Source organism: Melanerpes formicivorus, unplaced genomic scaffold (genome assembly GCF_026170545.1).
Source record: "Melanerpes formicivorus ecotype bairdi unplaced genomic scaffold, bMelFor1.0.p_v2 SCAF_20, whole genome shotgun sequence".
In the NCBI taxonomy this organism is placed as follows: Eukaryota; Metazoa; Chordata; class Aves; order Piciformes; family Picidae; genus Melanerpes; species Melanerpes formicivorus.
The window spans coordinates 6639700-6664000 of NW_027142372.1; the positions used below are offsets into that span (position 1 = coordinate 6639700).

The 24301-nt window shown below is 39.7% G+C and overlaps 1 protein-coding gene across 1 annotated transcript in view; it reads left to right on the top strand.

Moving 5' to 3' along the window:
- Positions 1-2254: 2254 nt before the first annotated feature.
- Positions 2255-24301, top strand: part of URI1 (URI1 prefoldin like chaperone) — a 42140-nt gene continuing 20093 nt past the window's right edge. Inside the window, exons 1-4 of the mRNA XM_068150620.1 lie at positions 2255-2662; positions 14036-14070; positions 18151-18229; positions 21413-21548. Coding sequence (XP_068006721.1) covers positions 2591-2662; positions 14036-14070; positions 18151-18229; positions 21413-21548 — 322 coding nt within the window. The 5' untranslated portion in view covers positions 2255-2590. The remainder of the gene's footprint in view (positions 2663-14035; positions 14071-18150; positions 18230-21412; positions 21549-24301) is intronic.

Sequence of the window (24301 nt, forward strand, 5' to 3'; positions counted from 1 at the left end):
CTATGAGGAGAGGCTGAGGGAGATGAGGTTGCTTAGCCTGGAGGAGGCTCAGAGGAGACCTTATTGCTGTCTACAACTACCTGAAGGGAGGTTGTAGCCAGGTGGGGATTGGCCTCTTCTCCCAGGCAACCAGCACCAGAACAAGACGACACAGTCTCAAGCTGTGCCAGGGGATGTTTAGGCTGGATGTTAGGAAGAAATTCGTCACAGAAAGAGTGATTTGCTATTGGAATGTGCTGCCCAGGGAGGTGGTGGAGTCACCATCACTGGCAGTGTTTAAGAAGAGACATGGTTTAGTTGGGTGATGAGTTGGGCTCGATGATCTCAAAGGTCGTTTCCTACCTTGCTAATTCTATCCTATCCTATCCTATCCTATCCTATCCTATCCTATCCTAAACAGTTATGGTTAAAAAAGCCCAACACCTGAAGCCTTGAACAGGAAACATGAGAAAATATTGGATGTCTTTACATTCTACTTAAGAGTCTTGTGACATAAAATTCGTACTTTGTGTCTCCTCTTGTTAGTTAAGCAGCTCTTCTTTTTTTCTGTCAGACAAAAAATTAAAACCTTAAATAATATCTATAGCTTTGTATTGTACATCTGATTTGACCTCCAGTCGAAACAGGATCAAATTAGAGCATTTAAAAATTATGTGTACTTGTGTATTTCCTCTGTGAGCCCTGTCAACCAGAGAAAAGTTTATAGAAGAGACTCTAAGCAGGCTGAAAGGGAGTTACTTATGAGAAGGACCCCAAGATTTGTATAACCAGTTTAAGCTTGAGCTATTACTTTGCCAATGCACTGTTTTCTGATGACACTATGTAGATGTCTTTCACCCGTTCAGAGGCTGCAGGACCCTTTGGTGACAAATATGTGCCAGAGATTACAGCTAACTTTCAATTATTCTTGAAGATTATGGATGTAGTTATTTAATAAACCAAACTACCCAGCTGCAGTTGCAAATTTTGATTTGCAAAATTGGAAGCTATATTAAAGTCTGGCTAAAAGCTAACTTCCAGCTTGAGTAACCATGCTTTGAAAATTGTTTCTAAATTCCTCATCTGTAGAGTTTTAACAAGCTCTTCAGGGGGGATGGGATTCCAGATTTAGAAAAGTGCACAGCACATACAACGTCATCGACGTGACACAGTTGTTTTGTAGTGCATATAGGGTTAGTTCTGCTCACGGAAAGGGAGTGTTTCTTCCACACTAGAAGGAAACCTCTAATCTAAACATAAGGAAGATGCATCTCCATTTTATGACATACCTGCCACTACCTGTGGGCCAGGTAATATAAGCCCCTCTGCTCCAATGGCAAATATGCATGGTGGGTGTTCACAAAGACCTGCTCACTTAAGAGAAAGGTGCAGCAGTAAACACAAGGTCTGTCTATAACAGAAAGCACCAATGTGTTTAGTGTACAAGTTAAAATCCACCTGTTACAGCGGCAGCATCCCACCAAACACCATGTGAAGTTACTCAGGTCTTCAGCAGTTCTGTTATCCAGCATGAAGTATGGCTCCATTCCACTACCAGCATGTTACTCGGGACTTGCCCAATGCCATTCATGAAATTAGCTAATGAATTTATTGCACATAAATTACTTTGCATGCTACTCCCAAGAGTGACTGGCTGCACTTGCTTCCTGTACAACTTTTCTATGTAGGCAAGCCCGAGTGCTGCTCTAAATGATTTCAGTGCATCTAAAAACATTTTGCAGTCCAGTCCTTCAGGTCGTAGCACCCTCGTGTTTATTCACTGTCAGATGTTCTAACAATGTAGATTCTGCAGAGTGGGCATGCCAGGATTAGTAATTGTGACACCACTGCCCTGTTACAAAAAACGTATTCGTTTCGTGTAGGCCGATCACACTACCATTGAGATCACGGTTCGGTTTTCCGAACCAAAGGCCTACGTGCCCTGGGCCTGTGCTCCTACCAAAGGCAGGACCCGGAGCAGCCGGGCCGCAGCACCAAGGACGCCAGGGCGCGGGCGGTAGGCGTAGACACAGGCCGTGCCCTGGGCGCAGCCGCCCATCGCCCCCAGGCGGGTTGCCAGACCCCGCCGTGGGGCTCGGGAGGTCGTGGCCGTGCCCCCCGCCCTCAGCCCATCGCGGCAGCGGGGGGAGTTGCCGGGGCCGGCGGCAGCGGCGCGCCGCCGGGCCGGGCAGGGGGTGGGGAGCGCCCGCCTCTCGCGGCTCGCAGCCGGGTGCCTCCCGCGGGCGCGGCGGGCCGCCTGGCGGGCTGGCTGGCTACCCAGAGTGCAGCAGGCAGGCGGCGGCAGGCGGCGGCCGGCACCGAGCTGCCGGCGCTCTCCCGGCCCGCCGGCGCAGCGGGAGCCGGGCCCAGGCGGTGGCGCGGCCCAGAATGCGAGTGTGAGATGCTTCCCCCGGCAGCGGCGCCCCGGGCCCAGGTGGCGACGGCCCCCGCGTGGATGCGGCTCTGGAGCCGGCGCTTCGTCCTCCACAAACATTTCTATAGGACTCATTCGCCCTGCTGAGATCGGCCCGGCCCGGCCAGGCCGCCTTCCCCTTTCGCCGCCCCTCCGATTCTCGAAGCGGTTCCCCCCGAGAGTGTCGGCCCGGCGGGTATGGAGGCCCCCGGCGGCGCGTCGCCGCTCACCCCAGCGCTGGTGGGCCGCCTCCGGCAGGAGCAGGAAAAGGTAAAGGCCGCGGCCGCCGGGTCGGCCCGGGCCGCAGCGTGAAGAGGGGGGCTTGGGCTCGGGCCTCGGGCCGGCGGGCGGGGTGGGGGGGGCGGTGGTGGCGGCTCCCGGGGGTTGGGGGGGGGGGAAGGGGGCGGTGGCCCCCGGGCGGCACGCGCCGGGGCCTGCGTGCAGCGGGCGGGCACGTGACGGCACTGACGTCACGGTTTGCGGTCAAGGCGGGTCGCGGCGGCCGTTGTTCCCCGGTGGGCCGAGGCTGGGAGCACTCGGATCATCCCCGGGAACGGGCCAGGCCGGCGCGACCCTGCCAGCTCTCTATGAGACCGCGTCCACGGGGAGAAGGGCCGGGCCGGGCCCAACCCCTTAGTATGTCAGGCAGCGGTGGCGTTTCCTAAAGGCCCTTTAAAACGCCACTCGTCAGGCAGCTGTCCAGGAGTTGACAGGAGTGAAGCCTGTGTGCGCCCTGGCGAGGCGCCGGGCCTGCTTTAGCACACCCTGCGCTCTGCTGGCCGAGCGCTTGCTCTAACATGCCTTGCAGACCGTTAACGTTGCATAAGAGCGCAGCGTGCGCACACAGCTCTCTTGAAGGCCTGCTTTCCACCGTCCTTCCGCTTCTCGGTGGTTTTTTTCCAGTCAGACAGTCACACACTTTTAAAACACATGGTCCCGCAGGTAGGCCTTCGGCAGATGTCGCTGAACTGAGTCATCTCATGGGCCAACTAGAAGAGCGAGTGCATCAAAAATTACTTGTTTATGACTTGCTTTGAAAAGTAGTGATTACGTTTGAAATGGATAGGGCCCATTATGTTTAAATGGGTAGAACCAACTCTTCTGCAGAAATCACTGCCGAGAGTTCAGAGGCTATAATACAGAAGTCAAGATCTGTTTCTCAAACAGAATATACTCCTAGTCCCAGATATGTGGTCCCTGTTAGTTTAACTAGTGCAGCTTGGGGCTCATAGGTCCCAGTCTTGTGGTGAGCTCTGTGTGGGTGCAGGAGTCACTGTGGAACTTGTAGTTATATGCAGTGTGTTATTGGCACAAATGCGTTTGCCCAGACTGCACACCTTTTGTATTCTTATTGTCTCATATGATTAAAAAAATTTAAAGCTCTTTCTAAGATGCCCATTAGAGCTGATGCCCATGAGAGAGTTTGTATTTTTTTTTCACATGCTGGTTTAGATAAGAGTAAGAAAACTCTTAATAAGAGTAAGAAAACTCAATAAGACAGTCCATGGTGTAAAAAATGCCTTGTCTGGCTGGCTGTGTGCAAAAATGTGTCTACTGAATAGCACACTATTCATTGCTAAAAGATCTGTTTAACCAACTGACCAATGTGGATGAACAGTAAGAGGATCTGATGAAATATTGTATATTGTTCATTCTGTGCTGATAGTAGCCCATTATACCAATAAATGGTGATAGTAACTTCTCTGCTTCAGCTCCTTCAGTTAATTTTCAAGGTGGTAGAATTTGGTGAAGAATAATTTTTCTGGTGCATTAGTGTCAATCAAGTGTAATGTGTAAGCATATGTCAGTCCTAACCACACAGAATTATTCCTGGTTCATGGTTACACCCCTCTGTAAGCAAGTTTAACATTCTTAAACAGATTGGTTCCAGTGGAAAAGGGACCCAGGAGACCATTAATTAAGCCTCTGTTAGGCTGATGTACCAAAATGGTATTTTATCATAGAGAAACTTTACATAATTTCTTCAAATTGGCTAAAAAAAATATGGAACACTTCAGCTTCAATATGAAATTATACTAAAGAACTACAGATCTTGGTTACAATGGAGTCTCATGATAAAGATATAGTAGATAATCCTGTACAATGAATATATATAATTAGATTACAATAGTATTTTCAGTTACGAAAATATTGTATTTTAAGATGGAGAAGGTCTTTTCAGCTGCTGCTTTCCAGAGATGGATATGTTTCTCACAAAACTGAAGTTGAAGGCTCATGTTGCGGTCTTGGCACAAAGATGAGGGAGAATTAGTTATCCAGGACTTTGGTAAACTAGTAATCATAGTGTGAGCATCGTAACAAATAATGAAGTTACTTAGCCAGAACTATATCTATATATACTGGCATCTGAGCAGACACATATATTTCTTTTAATTACTGTGATATTGTGCTTTCCTAGTGACGCTTGATTAAGTAAGAAGAAAACTATTTATTCCCATTAGTCTGAAGGCAACCTTTAATGTAATGGTGAAATACAGCATTATCTATCTGTCCGCAGAATTAAAGGTAATACTTGAATTGCAGCTGATTGTTTTAACAATAAGACCGTTGTACAACCCTGGTTCAGCTACGAGTTTGAGGTTTTAAGTGTTAAAGAGCTGTTCTGGAGAACATGTGAACTGCAGCTTCCTTCCTTTTGAAAAATATTAAAAGAACAGGATGTTCATGACTTTCTATCTTTAATCTGATTGAGGCTGCAACATCCAGGTTGAGGACCCCTGGTGAAAAGTAATTTTAATTCTTATTTAGGACTGCTCGCCTGTTGGACAGATTTCATCTTGTTAATTTGTAGTGATAGTAAGACCAAACTGTTAAAAGCAATTTTCAGTGCTCCCACTAAAGGCACTTTGTATAAAAACATGACTTAGAATGTGTATCTTGGGGATAAATTATAGAAGAATATCTAGTAATTTTCATGATAAAGACCATCATTGGAAGCACAGTGCCTCTGTAAAGTTTTGAATATTTCTGTAAGAAGAATATAACATATGTATCGTGGATTACTTGCAAAAGCAATATATGTTAGCTGAAAATACTGTGTTAAATCTATTGCATGTTGGTCCTGGAATTATAAAATGAATATTTAAATAGGTGGATTCTCATGCTATAGAGCCTGCATTTAAACATCATATTTAATATACATTTACTCCTACAATCCCGTGGGATTACTAACTGATAGGAAGTTAACAGGTTGGGTCTGTATGATTGGTAAGACATGTATAGGCAGTGAATTTACAGTGGGTTGATACATTCTATAGTTTCTAAGCAATGCAATGAAGAGAGGCATAATGGGAAGCATTACAGAACCAATTAGACCCAAGAGATGTTGGTAGAGTGCAAACACAGGCATGGAGAATCTAAAGGATTCCAGTGTTAGCTTGCAATATGATATTTTTTTTTCTTTTTCTTTCTCTTTCATTGCACTGACAAATACAATTTTTAAATTTTCTTTTTAGGAAAATTAGGACAAAAAAAGTGACAAAGCACAGTTAAATTTTGTGGCCACTGTGTACTGTGACATACTCTCGGTTGTTACGATTTTCAATGATGGAGCTGCATGATCTTTAGTTTCCAAATTGTTTTCAAAATCATAGGCACTTGCAGTTTTAAAGAGGTAAACAACTTGTGGGTGGGTTATGGGGAAACAAAGACTCCTAAACTTAGACTCTTGTAAATTGTTTTCTTTTATTCTTATATGAATTATTTCTGTGTCTGGCTGCTCCTGTTAAAATCTTTTCCAAGTAATATCTGTGCTATGAAGTCAGCAACTTGGCAGCTTTAAGGCTGTTCCTGCAGTCTGAAAAAGAGCGAGGAGGTCTTGCACACTTCATGTTGTTGCAGGAGCCACTGGGAGTCTGGAACTGCTTGCCTGTGGACTCAGCAGATGAGCCTCAGTGTGCTTTTTTACTTCAGTGTGTCTCAGCGTATTGCACATTCTCCAGCCTGCATCCAAGTTAACAGAATCTAGAGAATGCCTGGATATGAGACACTAGCACAGCAGGATGTCATACTGCATGGTAACTGAGAAAAGTTAACAGAGTGTCTGGAACTTGGTTTAACATGCTTCTTTTTAAAAGGACCTCCCTTTTCTAAAAGGTGCCTGGACAGCTGCCTGTTTAGAAGGTCTTGATGACATCCACTCAGCCTTGTCCAGTGCTTTTTTCTTTAATGGTGCATTCCAATAATGTTTTCTCATGTACTGTTTTCATGTAAAAGGGCTAATTCAGTCATTACCTGGAAGATTTTAATGTGGTACTGTGTTCCTCCAGTACTAATTGGTCATCACTTCTACTTTTTGTAGTCAGTATTCATCTATGTTTTCATTAGTTTCAAGAATTGTGAAATGTTTTTTTAATGGTAATTAAAGTCAGACTATTCACAAAATAACTTAAAGAGTATTGCCTTTATTCTGGAATGGACAAGTCTGTCAGCTGCCAGCACCAATGTGACAGGGAAATGCAGAGCCAGTGATGGGTAAATCTGGACTGCCCTTTCAGCTGTGGCACAAGTTAGAGCAGTTCTGAGCAACTGTCTCAGTCACGTGTTCAGAAATGTCATTAATGGTCATATATGTTGTCTAGGAAGAAGAGGACTTTAATTTGATGAACAATTTTCTAATCTTAGGGATTTTTTTTTTACTGCTTTATGACACTGGACAGGGACCTGGGTTTGGGACCCAGCTTAAACCCAAACTTTGTTGTTGGCTTTTTTTGCTTCTTTTTTTCTTCCTGAATTATTTTTCAGCCAGTGTGGTTCCTTAATGTGGTTGGTTGTGCAGCATCACAAAGGTCTGCCAGCAGACTGTGACAGAGTTGGAAGGATAAGATGGTGGAACTGAATGGCTGTAGACAGGGGAGAATGTTTACTCAGAACTGTAGCTAAATGTTGAACCACACACAGCCTGAAGCAAGTACTGAAGGAAGTACACAGTCTGTGAAGCAAGTACTATGGCTTACATCACTTTTAAGCCAGGTAGTTAACTCAGATATTGCTAGCAGTACAGCTGTTGCCATAGAATGCATCAAAGCTTGCAGAACCTGCTTGAGATGTTCAGTGTGTTAGGTTGTGGGAGTTCTATGCTTATGTTGGTCTGCTGCTGTCTTGGGGCCTGAGCTGGCTTGGATATAGTATAGCCACACAAATATGTTTACCTAAAATGAGCTAAAATATTTGAAGTTCCTTAGCTCTGTCTCAAGATGAAATCGCATGACATGGATACTGACTTGCTACCAGAGAAAGATGAGACCTTTCTCCAATTTGTTCCTTGCTTGCACCAGTTCAGTTGGTTCAGAGCCAAATAAACTCAAACTCACCTAGTGGAAAATGTCTTGCTACCTTTGGGGTGTTTTCTTGCTCTGTGGATTGAAATGACTACCAGAGAGCACTGGTAAGCAGCAAAACAGCATAAAGGTGTTGGGAACTCATGGTTAAAAGTGAGGAAGTAGGGTGCAGGCCCTGCCTGGCTGGCATCATAGGAGAGTGGGCTGCCCTGCTTACAAGTGCCACTCTTCTTCCAGGGTAACTTAAGTCATTTGTCTGTATGATCAATAACCACAACAGTGGTCACAACATAAAACAGTTTTGAGAGGGAAGAATTTACAAGCTGGCAAGGAAGAGATGAGGCATTTCATGTCTGCTTCATAATTCGTAAGAAGTTTCAAGTAGAATTTTTAAGCTCATGAAAATCACAAAAATCAGAACTCAGGTTTTATTTATTGATAAATTGGGTTATGTACTACTATCTTTTATTTTTTTTTTTTGCAGAAGTGAGATGCCAAACCCACCTGGGTGTTTTGCAGAATCAGTATATAAAATAGTAGACCCTCACTGGATTTATTGTAGAGAAAGATGAAAATGGTGCTTAGATTTCAAAATATTTTTTCCTTTAGAAAGAAATGTTTGCCGTGATTCAGTTTTCTTTCAGTCTCTCTCTTCCTTCAGTATTCTTCCCAAACACATTTCCTCAAAAGGCAAAAGTTTTCACCCAAAGGGGGATATATGTTAATAATTTGTTGAAATGCAGTGTTTTTGTGTAATATGATTTAATAAATTAATGTGAGAGCTCAGAAATGCTTTCTTCCTTTTCCATTAGATCATACAATGTGCCAACAGACTGAAGAACTTTTAATAGTTTTATTTCATTTTTTTTGATTGAAAATGGGGCTCTGGGAAAAACAATTGTGCAAATGTTAATTCTCTCTTTCTCCATCAGTGATTGCAGTGTTTTAGGCAAGTGCTGTATAGTTTCCTAGAGCAAAAAAGAAAAAGTAAATTAATTTAAAATGTTTATTTTGTGTGTGGCTTGTTACATCCTTGTTACCAAGAGATGATCAAATATTTGACCACCCATTAGTGTTCTTCTGCAATGTAAAGTCGTATTGTGAGCTGGTTATTTCATTGGTAAACTTCTAGGGTTTGGGTGTGCAACAGAGAAATCTAATGCATGAGTTGCATGACAGAGTGGGTTTTGGTACTGCAAACATTTACAGATGAAGGCAGCTTGTGAGCATATATCAACTGCAGTAAATACTTGAATGTAGAAGGTTAAGCAGTTAAAGCTGTGCAGAGTTGGAGTCATCTGAATTAGGTCAGTAGTGGAAATTATCTTGGATTTTTCATGAGTCTTGTGAACGTGGATCTGCATTTTGGAAAGCTAGCATAGACTTCCACTGTAGTTCATGGAAGGTTTTGAGCAACAGAACCAAGGTCGAAACTGAGATATTTACACATTCCCAAATGGCAGGGACAGTGTCCTGAAGGCAAATCATTGATTTTAGACTTTATTAGAACCTTACTTTAATTACCACCTCATTACTTGCTCTGCTTCCACAAAAAGTATTCCATACTGTCATTTTTCCCTAAGTAACTGGAAATGTGATTGAAAGGGATGTTTAAAGTGAGACTAATTCAAGATTAAATAGTCACAAATTATATTATTGCTACATGTAAACAAATTACTTGCATATCTGATTTTATTCAGATTACTTTTCAAGTGGTAAATAATGCTTTATCACTTATATAGTGCTCTTACATCTTTAGAGTGCTTTTCTCACATTAATTAATCATCATTAAACACTCTGAGGTGGGTAGGTTAATACTATTATCCCCATTTTGCAGATGAAGAAATGTAGACTGAGAGGTTGTGATTCGCTCAAGGCCATATAGAAGAAATAGAATCAGAGCTGGGATTAGATCTGTGTCCCTAGCTTCTAATTTCAGAAGACCAGCCACATTGTGAACCACAGTTTTGAAGCAAATTACTGAAGTATGCATGTAGAAACAGCACATTTACTTGGCCTCATAGATGCCAAACTTGCATTTTGTTTAATTGAAAGCTTTGTTTTTGTGCTGTGATGCATATTTCCATCTTCAATACCTGCAAGTGTGGGAACAGACTCTCAGTGATTTAGAAACTCTTCCTAATCTGATGTGGCATTTTTATTTTCATTGAAATTATCTTTTATCTTAAAAAAAATCATTTCTAGTTCTTGAGATTTGAACACAACTCTGTGTCTTGGTTACAGGTTTAGCATTGGTACCAAAAACTTTCTACAGATGAGACTGGCATTGGCTCTGTTGCTTGTAGTTTTTAATGAGCTGAGACATAAATAAAATTCTGACTAGACAATTTGCCTTATTGCTATTTAGACAGATGAGAGAGAGAGGAGATACTCTCAGTGTGCTAAAACCATCACCTTTGTGGGCAGCTGTCTCTGCTTAGTAGAGATATTTGCATGTATTCATTCCACCTTGGAGAAAATAATCTTGGAGAGGAGAGCAGAACTATCTGTGTGCCACACTGATAATCAGAAACCCCACAGAGAATTATATTTAGCTCTTAGTAGTGGGAGCATGTGCAGAAGCAACAGGTGATGAAAAATGAGGTGGAAGGAAGAGATGCCCTTGTTTGTGAGGTGAAACCTGCTGGAGAAAGGTGGGGTAATGTGGAACAAGTTAGAGATTCATGGGCATGTATGGATGAGAATCAGCTTCATACTGCAGTATCCTTCTTACCTGACTTCATTCCAAGGAAACATTGCATGTAATTGTGGTGTCTGGCTGCTGAGTCAGGATGTCTGGCTTGTTTCTAGCCCTGTTTCTGACTGATGGTGGTGGTTAACTTGGCCTGCAAAGTCAGTGCAGTGTGTTTCCATAGTGGTCTATACTTCAATTAATGGGAAAGGTTTTGAGCTCTTCAGTTGGGAGATCACAGAGAAGGTGCAATACAAATTATTTTAAAGTGAGAAAATGTTGTGGACAAAAGGAATTTTCTGCCTTCAGACAGCTGAAGAAGTCTTTGGCTCTATGATACAAATTGTTTGGGGTGATTTGGAGGCACTATCTTGCAAACTGCCCTGTGTTCAGATCAGCACAGTAGCGTTGGAGTCACCTGGGAATTGATGATAGGACTAAAGCTGATTGTTCTGCTGTGCTGTGACTCTGCTTGTGACGCCTAGAAACAAGAGATTCCCTAAAAGCATCAGTGTTTGCTTCCCTTTAAATAGCTCAATTTAGTAGTGATGAGAGCAGAACAGTGTGTAGTAACTTGCTGTAATGGTTTGGTTTTTAATCCAAATGGAATTGTGCATTGGGTTACAGATGCACAGAGGTGTGCCTTCCTAGGGCTGTGCCAAGAAGGCCACTCATGGAGCTCCTGTGCATGGCTCTGTCCAGTCAGGAGCCAAAAGAGCACTTAATTTTAACAAGTTGCCTTTGGAGGAAATGGAAGTGACATAGTTCCCCATTTGCTTTATTTTAAGACTGTGTTTTCCAGCGGTGGATCCTGTTTAATAACTAGGCTTGTGATTAGGTATTTGCTGCAAAAGTAGTTTAATAAATACTTTAGTATGTAGATAAGCTATTGATAAGCACATGCATTCACAAATGCATGTATTTTTATGCCTGAAAGGGGAGAATTTAGAGTTCGTTGATACCACTTGCACCAAGACCACGATGTGTTAAAAGTAATGCTTAGTTGGTGGCACAAGGTGTCCAGACAAATTGAGCTCAAATGAACAAACAAACAGGTCATTTGTTTTATTTACCCTGGAAGAAATTCTAATTCTTGAATTGTAATTCTAGATATAAATTATGTGCAGAAGATAGACTAATGATTTTCCTGTGTTTGATTAAAGGCCTAAAGTATCAAAGATTTCTTTATATATTTATCTATTTGTTTCTTTGCTGTGATAAGATCGGTTGTTATCCAAACAGTGGGACTGACCTAATAAAAGACGTATGCATAATTGATCTCCATCTGTTTTTCAATATTTATTTTCTCTCTTTTTAATAGAGTTCAGTTCCAGAACTGCAGCCTGAAACATTTTTAAGGTGGTGTTTTTTAGCACCACGGTAGAAAGCCTCATTTTGTTCTGGCCACTGAAACAAAAAGATTTGTCGTTGGTTCCACCCTTTAGTATCCCTTCAAGAGAGATTATATCAAAGAAGAAGAATTAAATTAAAATTGATTGGTGGTATTGATTTTTTTCTTTTCTTCATTTTTGTAAAGGGGATAAAGGGTGATGGAAACAGCATATGTTCCTATGCTGTTTTACTGATGGACTATGTTTTAAAAACATAAGAAGCATATGTGCTCAATTTACATATTTACTAATTAAAAAAGCTTCCTGGAAACATTAAGTAGACTATCTTGTGTAACCTTTAACATTGTAGCTAATGGATATAGCCTGGAAATTTTCATAGAAGGTCCTCTAAATAATGTAAATGATTATGAATATGTAACTAGTTAATATGCAGCTACGAAAGGATTATCATGTAGAGGTTAATGAACATGCTGCTCTTACGGTTTGCAGGGCTTTTCTTTTTGTGCTTTTAGCTCACTTCATGCATGGAAAGTCATGTATTGGGAATGGAAAGCTTCCTGCCTTTTCCATCTTCATCTGTAATGGGACAATTAAACTGAAACTTTCTTAAAGGATTTAATAAAAATTTTTGTATGCTCAATTATGTTGCATACTTCACAATCACTACCAAATCTGAAGGAGCGAAGGATGTTTGTAGAATAGGCTCTGCCTCTTCCAGTTGTTAGTGGTGGGCTTTATTGTGTGTTAGCATTATTTTCAAATGTTAACTGTGCTGTATGATTTATACCTTTTTTGGAAACTTTGCTCTTTAATGATCTTAATAGTATGAATTAGATTTTTGTGTTGATGTCATATGGATGTCTGTGTATTTACTCTTAACCCTAAAAATAGTTAGAACATTAAGGAAAATATTTGGCAGGCATTTGATTTATAGGAGTTTAAAGCAAATGATAGATTTAAACTTGGCTTCTGCAGAATGAGCTACCTGGCTGAGCTTCCTGGCGGATTACGAAATAGCATAACCACAAATGCAGAGCTGATCTTTTTCATTTATGTACATTACTCTGTTTAAAGAATGATTAGCTCACAAAGTAGTCCCGTTGGTTTTTACCCTTGCATGAGTAGAAAGTGCAGGGCCTGAGATCTGTTCTGTAATATCTGCACATAACACTAAGAAAAAGTCTTCTTTCATTCCATTGTTTGGCAAAAAAATAATAAAAAATTATCTGCTCCAGTGATTTCCGTGGTATGTGGATGTATGTTACTGGTTTTTCTGCAAGTTTTCTCATTAATTGCTTTCAAATGTTGGCATTATTTTGGCTATAGGAAAATGAAATAAGTGGAAAAAAAAAAGAATCTAGAAAATCCTTATACCGAGAAGATGTCTAGACATCCTTAATTGCCTCATGGCTTCATTGCATTTCATATAATTGAATGAAATTGTTTGTGTTATATTTTTGGTAACCATTATTCAGAGATCAGGATATGTTTTGAAAGACAAAATCTCCACGTAATTATGGCAGAGAAGGTCACAGGTTTCAGCATCTTGTCTGTTTGCTATGTCACAGTCTAAAAAAATGCAGTTAAGAAAGCAAAAAGAAATACTTGATCTTAACAATGTGCTTTGTTTTGTAAATTACTTTGGGTTTCTTGGGAATGCCTGTGGCATAAAGAAAATGTGGGATACTCAGATATAACTTCTTTTTTTTTTTTTGTGACATCCAGAAAGAACTGAAGGGAAGCCAGTAGCCCATAATAGTCTCAAATATCCTTGTATTTAAACACCACAAAATTAATTTGTTCTTTTTTCAGATTGAAACAGCCAGTGGAAACATTTGTTGATGTGCTGATAAAGAAAAGAAAAGAATGCTTTTTGGTGCTGTGGGGTTCATTTGTTTTTGTTTTTTAATGACTGAGTATGGAAGTTACATTGATGTCTTGTTGTAATTTATGTTGTTTCCTTACTCTGCAAACATGTAACACTGAAAATAGATCTGCAGATTGCACAAACTACTACTTATCTTACATCGTGTGTCACCTAATAGTTATGGAGCAGGTATTGTACCAAAATACGAATTGAAAAGCTGTAATTTTTTTTGTGGTTATCAGTCTGCATTAGTGTGTGATAAAGTGTGCTGCCTGAGAACTACCATTCAGATGCCTTTGCACTGACAAATAAAAATGTATATAGAGACACTGCAAAATCTGTAAAGCTACTGTTCTAGTTTCTGATGCATTGACATTGCAGCTGTGTGCTTAGCCTTGTTTTTTCATGAGTAGTTATCTGTTTTGATGACAGGTGGTCACTAGCTGCCAAGAAAAAATCCAGCACTGGTAAGTGAAAAATGTTTAATTACATGCCTAAAATACTGATCAGTAACCTAGTTATATTTTAGTTAAGCATTGCTATTTATTCTCATGATAGACAAATCCTACTAGCGTGTTTTGGGAATTACGGTTAGTGATAGCTCAGAATTGATGCAATATACTCAAATGTGTATATTTTCCACTGATATCGTTACTTTAAATCACAAATACACTGAGCCTTAGTGATTGTACTTCTGTTTTAAATACCTAGCTCATTTGTCATTTTCCCCAGAATAATCTTGTGGGTGAATGCTGAATTTGCCAAGTGGTGAAAAGGTTCTTCCAGGACAGAATTAATTATTCTTCTTTCTAACTATGAAGCAAGTAGGGAAATTCTACTTACCCCCTCTGTGTGCTAAAACAATGTGAAAGTAATGTTTCCCTGTTTATTTCCCCCCAGTAAAGTATGTGAGAAAGCTTAGTTTGTGATGTGTAGAAAAAATGGTTTGTTATGTAAAAAAATTATCTCTGGGCACTTCTTTCTCTGTTGGCAATCTATGGTTAATAGAAAGCATGCTTAGTAAATAATAGTTTTCTATGACATCTGAGGAAAATGTACATTTAACGGTGAATGAAATCTTATATTATGAGTTACTGTGAGATATAACAGTTGATCTTACAGATATCAAATTACAATATATCCATGCTGTGTTTACCATGATTTTACTGAGAGAACAACAGGAGCTGTCTTGATTATTGTCTGCAGGGTTATTGCAGAATCACAGCAACTGCCCCTTTAGTGGTGAGATTAAACCTTTGGTTATACACCATCAAGCATATAATATTTTAAATTTATTTTAAGAGGCTTTTTCTTCATGCCTGAAAGATCTCCAAGCAAATAATTTATATTTAGTGTGTATCAAATGTTTTTAGTTTAAATGCACATAGGCTGCAAGCACTGGATAAGAGGGAAAAAAAATCAAGGCAATCTATACACATCATCATATTAAATTCTGACTATTGGCTCGCAAAAGTAATCTAAAACTAATATGTTTCATTTATGTTTAAAATTCAGAGACTGCATTAATTTTCAATAAGGGAAATATTATTGAAGTGCTTACTGGTGCTGCTGTGGTGAAGCCAGGCAGAATATCCCCAGCACACATACTTTTTCAGGAGCTTTGCAGTGTCCATGCCTGTTTGGTCCTGTGTGAAATTGTGCACGTGCATTCTTTCACTAAGAGGCAGTATTTTTTACAAATAGCCTAATTGAAAGAAAGTTTTAAGATTTGAACAGTTTATGAAAAGTTTTGAAAGTTGTGACAGTTATTTCCTCTTATAAAAATGGCTGAGGCTTGTGGAGTGGGGAAGGGAGGGTTAGGCTGTGGAAGTAGGAGTGGCTTGTGTGTTTGCTTTTGTGCAAACTCTGGCCATGGCCCCATGAACTTGGAGGTTTTGGACACATAATGTCAAAAAGAAAACCTTAACTTACTGATACCTTGTTATGTAGAAAAGCAGTTTATATATCATCTATACAGTCTTTGCTTTCTAAAATTTTATTTAAAATTTAGAACCCTGTCTAGATCTTGATTGTGCAAGAATTGAATGCTCTTGTTTCAGCTGAGTAATTTGTTCATATAAGACCTTTTAAATAGTCAGTGACACAGAAGACTGTTAAATGGAATTGGGTGAATAACAATAGGGCTTTTAAATGCTCAGCCTCAGTGTATTTCCATTAAATTCTTTTCTTTTTCATTTTATAGTATACTTTTGGAAATATATTTCTAAAGCCATGAATCCAATAATGGATTTGATATGAGATTAAACATCTACACATATGTTTCCCCTTCAGACATGCTTGTAGTTTGACTCTCAATATTCATCCCTCCTGTTCACTTTGGTTCTTCAGTGTGTACTGGGACTGAGCATAGCATGGCACACTGCAGAGCTGTAGATGAAGAAGGTGGTCAGCTTCCTTCCTTAAGTAATGCTATTTCAGGCTAATTAATTAAAAGGATTAATTTTTGTTTTCTCTTTCTCAATGATCCAGTTCAGGATGTGACCACATTTTTAGAGATTTTCTGTGGTGGAGTTTTGATCAGCAAGGGGCACTAGTCCCACTCTAAAAAAGAAGCATGGTTTGCTCTTTAAAGCAAAATAGCTTTCATAGCAAGTGATTTCTCCTGTACCCTAATTAGATTATTCAGTAACGGGCAGCAGTCAGACCTTATCTTCTTTACAGATTAATGAAGAAACGTTGAGTGACTTTCAGCCATGAACCTATGGGAATGTTTAATCCTGCCATGAGTGGGAGGATTTTCATATTATTCTCTTCCCATGGAGTCTTTGCTTCACATTTAAGACATGGGCAAGGCTTTCTGCTTGGAGGTCATGATCGTTTTTCAGTGGGTGGTTGGAGTCCATCAGTGTCCATTTCTCACACATAGATTCCTGCAAGGCAAAGGCTGGATTCTGTAAATAGCATTAAGTAATCTAAGTAATCCATTGTTATTGTTACTATGTTGTTCCCCTCCAAAAAAAGTCATGGTGAATTTTGTTAAGATTCACAAGTTTGTCCTTCCTCTTTGAAAGAGATGATTTATAATTATATTTTCAGTTTGATGTGGACAGTGTTCAGAGAAATTTACCTAAAACATCTGGGAGAAATCTACTGTCAAACCAAAGCAGCAGCAGCAGCAAGCATCCTTTGTAAACTGATTATATGGAATTCAGTTTTAATGCCCAAGTGGCATAAAAACTTAAATTCTTCCTTTCAGGACTATATCAGAAACCTAGAAGATGAGGTACTAGAGGTATAAAACAGCGTGATTACCACAAAGTTCAACTATAGAAGCAGATGAGTCAAAACACAGAAGTATCAGATAATTTTTCTTAATGAATGCTGAAGATTTCAGTCTGCTTATGAATCTAAGACAATCAATGGTATTTCAAGAGTTGTATTATCAACTATGACATTAATTTTTCAGCACATTTATAAATTGCTTTCCTGAGTCATTCTCAGAAAACCTGTAATTTGCATCTTGGGTCAGCACTGTTACCTGTGCTGCTCCATGTTTTCAGTTGTCTTTTATTGCAGAATTTACTGCCATATGTATGTTTACTGTTTGGAAGTACAAGTAAACAATATCATCAAACCTGACATTTATATGCCTGCCACTTCATGGAGGAGCTGATGATTTCTGACCATCTTCACAATGGCAGTGATCCATTAAAAGACTCTCCAGGCAAACTTTAAAAATGTTGTCACAAAAGAAGGCTTTTTTTAGATGCTGTATAGTTACTTTTTTTACACACGAAGGAAAATCCTGGCAGCAATTGAAATGCTGTATTTTGCAAAGTCCTGTGAAGAGCCAGGTGTCTACCATGGGAATAATTTGTCTTAAGTTTACTAAGTCATTTCTGTCTTGGGTAGCAACATGTATCATGAGCCTCATTATGATTTGGATAGAGAAGCAGCAGAAGGGATATTCCTCACCTGTAGTGTCCCTTGTCAGGGATTGAAGATGTGACAGAATTCTGGTGGTCAAGACATCTTTAAAGAGTGTTGACTCTTGATAGGAGCACAGACTTATGTGAAAATCAGAATTTAAATTTTGCCTATTTATGTCAAAACCAAGGTCACAAATTCTTTGTTCCAAGTGATACTTTGAAGAATTTTCCTTTTATAAAGTACAAACTGTACTTTCAGTTATTTTTCCAAATGCTGATGGTGATACAACTGTTAAACTTTAAATGAAGGGAGATAGGACAAATCCTAGTGAAAGAGCCAATGCTTAAACTTTAAATGAAGGGAGATAGGACAAATCCTAGTGAAAGAGCCAATGCTTTGCATCCTAAAGATTCAAATTCAGAAAGAGGTGTACACAATCTAAAATGACCATGTCCCAATTTGAACATGTCATTCTAAAATAATCTAGCTATTCTGTTTGTCATCCCAAGTATTTATAAATGAGTTAATCTGTCAGCTGTATGTGTTTAAGAGTCAAATAGTTTATTTTTTGGTATTTTTAATGTGTTGCTGAATTGCTAGCAGAAAAACATTGACTCTTTAGATATGAAATTGAATCAACGTGAATTTGTCAACAGGAAGAAGGTGGAGAGCGATTACGAGGCTCTTCAGGAACGACTCCGTACATTGCCTGATAAACTGTCCTATGACATCATGGTATGTACACTGTAGGCTTCACACAAGAAAATGAGCTAAAAGTTTTAGTGATTTGGTATCTGCATTGGTGGTGTGTTACTTGGGTTGCCATGTAGTACATCATTGTAGCATTACATCTATGATAACAGTTAAACCTTTGCTTTTGTTTCTTTCTCTTTTCTTTGAAATCCATTACAAATTACAGTGTTACTTGCAACTGAGAACTGATGACATAAATGCTAACACAAAACTTGACATGTTTGATATGTAAATCTATTGTATAGAAAACTATAATTATGACTGAATTACAGTACTTAGTCATTTCCTGAGTAGAAAGTGGCTGTAGTACTTCCTGATTCATGGAAATAAACCCTAGAACATTGATTTCACATAAAAAGGTGCTGCTAATTTTTGTTTCACCAATCTCCACATTGACGTAGCAATCTTTTCTAATGCTTTGAATCTTCCCTAATAACTGTGCAGCTCCATGTGTAAACTTTACCCTTTTGGCTCGTGCTTCACCAGAATTTTGACCAAACTGGCTTTGCTCTCTCTCTTTGCTACCTCCTCCTTTCTCAGGTCCAAGTCAAGATATATCTTCAAGGGCATGGAAGTTGTACTGTCAATAACAACTAATTTCAGTACAAAGTATCTGCTTTCTTCCTTGGCAGCCTGGCTTGGTGTATAGAGTTGAGTTGTTAGAAAGATGGCACCAGAATACATTTACCATGTGGGCAGAGTGTGTTTCCCTTTCCTGTGCTAATGATTCAGCTCTGAATTTGATGTTTGTAGGCTATTTATAATGGGTATATGTTGGCCACATGATGTAAAACAAAATCACAGTATCACAGTATCACCAAGGTTGGAAGAGACCTCAAAGATCATCAAGTCTAACCTATCACCACAGACCTCATGACTAAACCATGGCACCAAGTGCCACGTCCAATCCCCTCTTGAACACCTCCAGGGACGGTGACTCCACCATCTCCCTGGGCAGCCCATTCCAATGGCAAATGACTCTCTCAGTGAAGAACTTTCTTCTCACCTCGAGCCTAAACTTCCCCTGGTGCAGCTTGAGACTGTACTCTTGTTCTGGTGCTGGTTGCTTGAGAGAAGAGACCAACTTCCTCATGGCTACAACCACCTTTCAGGTGGTTATAGAAAGCAATGAGGTCTCCCCTGAGCCTCCTCTTCTCCAGGCTAAACAATCCCAGCTCCCTCAGCCTCTCCTCGTAGGGCTTGTGCTGAAGGCCTCTTCCCAGCCTTGTTGCCCTTCTCTGGACACGTTCAAGTGTCTCAATGTCCTTCTTAAACTGAGGGGCCCAGAACTGGACACAGTACTCAAGGTGTGGCCTAACCAGTGCAGAGTACAGGAGCAAAATGACTTCCCTGCTCCTGCTGGCCACACTGTTCTTGATGCAGGCCAGGATGCTATTTGCCTTCTTGGCCACCTGGGCACACTGCTGGCTCATGTTTAGGCAGCTGTCAATCAGCACCCCCAGGTCCCTGATGATTGAATGATTGCAGGCTGGATGTTAGGAAGAAATTCTTCACAGAAAGAGTGATTGGTCATTGAAACAGGCTGCCCAGGGAGGTGGTGGAGTCACCATCACTGGAAGTGCTTAAGAAGAGACTGAATGGGGCACTTAGTGCCATGGTTTAGTTGATTAGACATTGTTGGGTGATAGGTTGGACTTGATGATCTTGAAGGTCTTTTCCAACCTGGTTAAGTCTGTATTCTGTATTCTATTCTGTAAAATCCCAATCTTGAAAAAGTGGGGCTTAAGAGGGCTTATTCTTAGTTTAGCAATAGCAACTCACATCTGTTATTTTAAATGTATATAAATAGTTTCTGTCCTGTTAGCCAAATAATGTCATATGTTTTCAATTTTGCATTCGTCATTTTGGGGGAAGAGTGAACAGGCAAATGGTGCAGTTGGCTACTTGAAAACCAAATCAGGAAAGGCTACATGTATTAAAAGCACATTCTGCATAATCTTAATGTCAGGATCCTGCCTGATGGAGAACAGTTTGAAGCATTGATCTCCTCCTGGATACTGAGGCTAGAGAAAATCACTTACCAAGGAAACACATCCACTAGGCCAAGTGCTCTACTTCAGCACAGAGTAAGAAAGCAAGTGTCTGTCCTGAAGAAGCTGGCAGAGGAACAAAGGAGGAGGAACAGATACAAATTTGCTGAAAGAGATCTCTTTTTACCCTAAGAAAGAAAAAATAATGGGGATGTGGTTCTTAGCTTTTTGCCACCTCCCATTTTAGTTTTGGTTTAGTCTCCTAATTTCCTTGTGGTTGAAGGCCAAATGCAGTCAGGTGAGTGACAGTAGATCAGAGGGTAAGAATGAAGGGGGCTGGTGCAGGAGACAGGAGTGACAGTGGCCAAGGCTTCTCCTCAGCCATAGGACTTGTCCAGGCACCATTTGTAGAGTGTGGGCTATGTAAGGTGTCTTGATTCATAAAATCAGAGGCCCATACATTGTAATACATATTAAGAGTGTTATCCATTTTAAGAAGCATCTCTTAAAGTTATAAAATGTGTTTATCACCAATGTGCTCCTGTCTGAAGTACTCTGGTTTTATGTATTGTTCTTGGAGAGTTGTTAGAGGATGGAAGTTATTTTGTGGAGTGTCACTCAAAGATTGAGGTCTGCATATTGATGAATGAATGAATGATAAAATGAGATTCAGCACAGTCTCTGATCCTTCTAGTAACCACACAAACTTAAGACTGAGGTTTCTGGGTACTTCGCTAATAGCAAGACAGTTCCTTGAGAAAAGCAACTTATCCTTGAGTTGGCTATGCCTATTTAAGTATTTTTAAAGTTCTAGCAAAGCCAAATAAATATGTAACTAGCAAATGTGTAGTTGTCTTAAATGACAGTATTTTTGTTAACAAGGTTTACATGTTAGGATTAAGTGAATTTGTTCTACATGTGAGCATTCAGCTATACTATAATGTTATGCCACAAAAAGACTTGTCTAGTTCAATACCACTTTTCTGATTTCCTAAGTGCAGTACTAAATTAAAATAGAGCTAATAATTAGAATATTTATGAAGAGTTGGTTATTAAACAACTCCTGTAGAACTTTTATTTCTTTAACTCTGTATTTTACTTAGTCATGAATGACTGTTTAGTTTTTTTTTTTTTTATGAGTGATTTTCAGCAGTTTCTTCTGTGCCCTTCACAGGTACCTTTTGGTCCTCTTGCCTTCATGCCAGGAAAACTTGTCCATACCAATGAGGTTACTGTTCTGCTTGGGGACAACTGGTTTTCAAAATGCTCAGCAAAGCAAGCTGTTGAGCTGGTTGAGCACAGAAAAAAACGTATGTATGTTTCTGAGCGCAATTCAGTAGTAAAAATTACATGTCTTTGTAGCACCTACACTGTTTGGGTTTTATTGGTGAGCTTGCTAGCAGAGATCTCATTCAGATGTAATACCAATTTATCTTATTTTCCATCTTGCTATTTCATTGGATATGTTTTGATTTTTCAAAACATCTAGCCAGAGCCTTTTTTAAAGATACATTGGCTTAAGTTACCAAAATTCAGGTTTGGTGTTAGGTGTTAGAATGTAAGATAAGTCAAGACTTGTTCTTTTGTTATACACAAACAAACAAACAAAACAAGCCACACCAACTCAAAATTCCTTTTCACTTCAGTGTGGTAAGTGTTGTATTCCTTTTGTTGCCTTGTCCTCTGGGTTTTTTTTTTTTGTTTGGTTTTTTTTTTCCATTTGTCCATATAATTCTTCATCGTTTTCCTCCCTCTACACATACTTTAATATTGATTATTTTTTTTTAACCTCTCTTGCTCGTCTCAGCTGCATTTCTGCCTCCTGCCTTTGATGTTGCTGTCCACTGGTCCATGGAGAGATCCAGTGGATCAACCCAGATCAAGTGCCATTGGTGACCACCAAATTTACCTTCCGTGGCAGCACATCACAGAGCCTGATAGGCAGCTCTTGGGTTTGTTTCCAGCTGTTTTAGTTGGTGGTGAGATCTTGGCTTGGAAGAGCCAGGGCCACCAGCAATTGGTGGGCATAGCACACTTTGGAAGCTCTTTATGTTAGAAACAATGAGAGCCTAAAGTACTTGATGTAAATGTCAAGGAAGGAAAGCCACAGTAAAATGGAAAATAAATTGGTACCTATTAGCCTTTGCTGCTTGCTTCAGATAAGCATTTGAGTAAATTTTTTTTATATTGGTTGTACCTGTAATCTGTCTCATTCCTGAATGAATGCTCACTGCAGCTTTACTCTGCGTGTTACAACTACCACAACTATTTACACTGGATTTTTGTTTGAGTTCAACTATCCACGTTGCTGCCTGCAGCAGAATACCTCAGAGGTTCCCCATCTGAATAAGTTTCTATGCAAGCAATATTTGTATAAGAAATGTTGGGCTTTCTTTATAAAAATTCATTTGCTGTATTGCTTTAAAATATGCCTTGATGAAGAATGTTGCCAGAAGTATGTAATGTGTATTTTGCCCACTATCTTTCTTAATCTGGTTCTCCTGGCACAAATTTGCAATTTTCTTTCTTACTGAACTGAATCTGCATTATTTATTGTCACCCTTGTGAGATCTGAGGTCCGTATCTTTTTCCTTGATCATCTGGTGTTTTTTTCAGTGCTGCAGAATATTTTTGTCACTGTTACATTCAGTGAAATCATTTGACCTTTACATAGTAGATGTTTGAACATTAAATAGTCTGCTGGGAGACACACAATAAATGCTGGATTCTTTCCTTTATGATCTTTTAAATTGCATTTAAAATACAAACTCAGAAATACTAATTTCCTTTAAAGCAAAATAGTGATTGATGCTGGATATAAACCCTCGATTCAGCTGATGGTTCACTTCAGCTGTGTCATGGCTGCCAGTGGGAGGCTCCAAAACACTGATATTAACTAAAAACTTTATTTAGAGGACTATTTTCAGTTTTGGATGATAAAAACCGATTTTAGTAGATATGATTCTGGGAAAAAAACGAAATCCTTTGTTGATACACTTTTCTAAAAGTAAAAAAAATACACATGACTTAAACTCTCTACCATTTTCACAGTATGTGAAGGGCAACTTAGAGGAGAATATTAGAGATTTTATTAGTTTATTCTAATTAGAAAATATGCACATTGCTATATAATGTGAATTGGCTCTTTGTGGCACAGATGTGAGAGACTGATGCTTCACAAGTATTAGTCTGAAGTCTTATTTTGTATGTTGCACTGTAGTTCATTTTCATAGGTATAACTTCTGTGTTTGATGGCATTTTGTGAGCATAGGACGTTTGTAGTTTACAAGGTGATGTATGTTGGGCATTATCATTAGACTGACACAATATGACACGATTCTTTCTACATAATCTTTTTGTTTTGTACGTAAATTTTGTGAGTGGGTCACTCACACTGGAAAAGAGGGCATGCTTACTACAGGGGATTACATTACAAGCAGTCCCAAATGTCCTGTGTGCCAGTCGGAAGGTCCTAACGCAGCAAAGCTTTTTTAAGCATGTGCTTAAGGCTAGTGTGTGCTTAAAGGCTCTGATATATAGGAATTGGGGTCTGAACACAGCAAAGAAAGGCTCATGCTGAAACTGCTTCCCGAACAGAAAGCTGGCAGTATTTGTTGATGGTTTATTTCTTTGGTGACCTACATTTTTTTATCCACTGTTAACTCTATTTAGATGGGTATTTTTATCATAACTAGCTGGTCAAATCTGTGCAAACAACCAAAATGAACTTAATTAGTATAGCACTAATAATTCAGTACTTGAATTGAAATTAAGAATTATAAGGAAATAAATACCAGACACATATTTTCATTGCTTACTGTATTTGGTGTCCCACTCCCCAAAGTGGTGAGGAGTGGGAGAGCGGGAGAGCATCTGTTCAGGGTTTAAATTTTCTAGTGGGACTGGCTCTTGGGTAGGAAAATGTAAGAGATTCCTGTAACTCACTTCTCACTGTTGTTTCTTGCTGTTTCTGAGGAATTTTCTTTGTTGCCTTTGACTAGTTTTGCATGGGTCTGTCCATTGAAGACCTCTGGTCACCAGTGGTGACCCTGTTTGCCTTTGA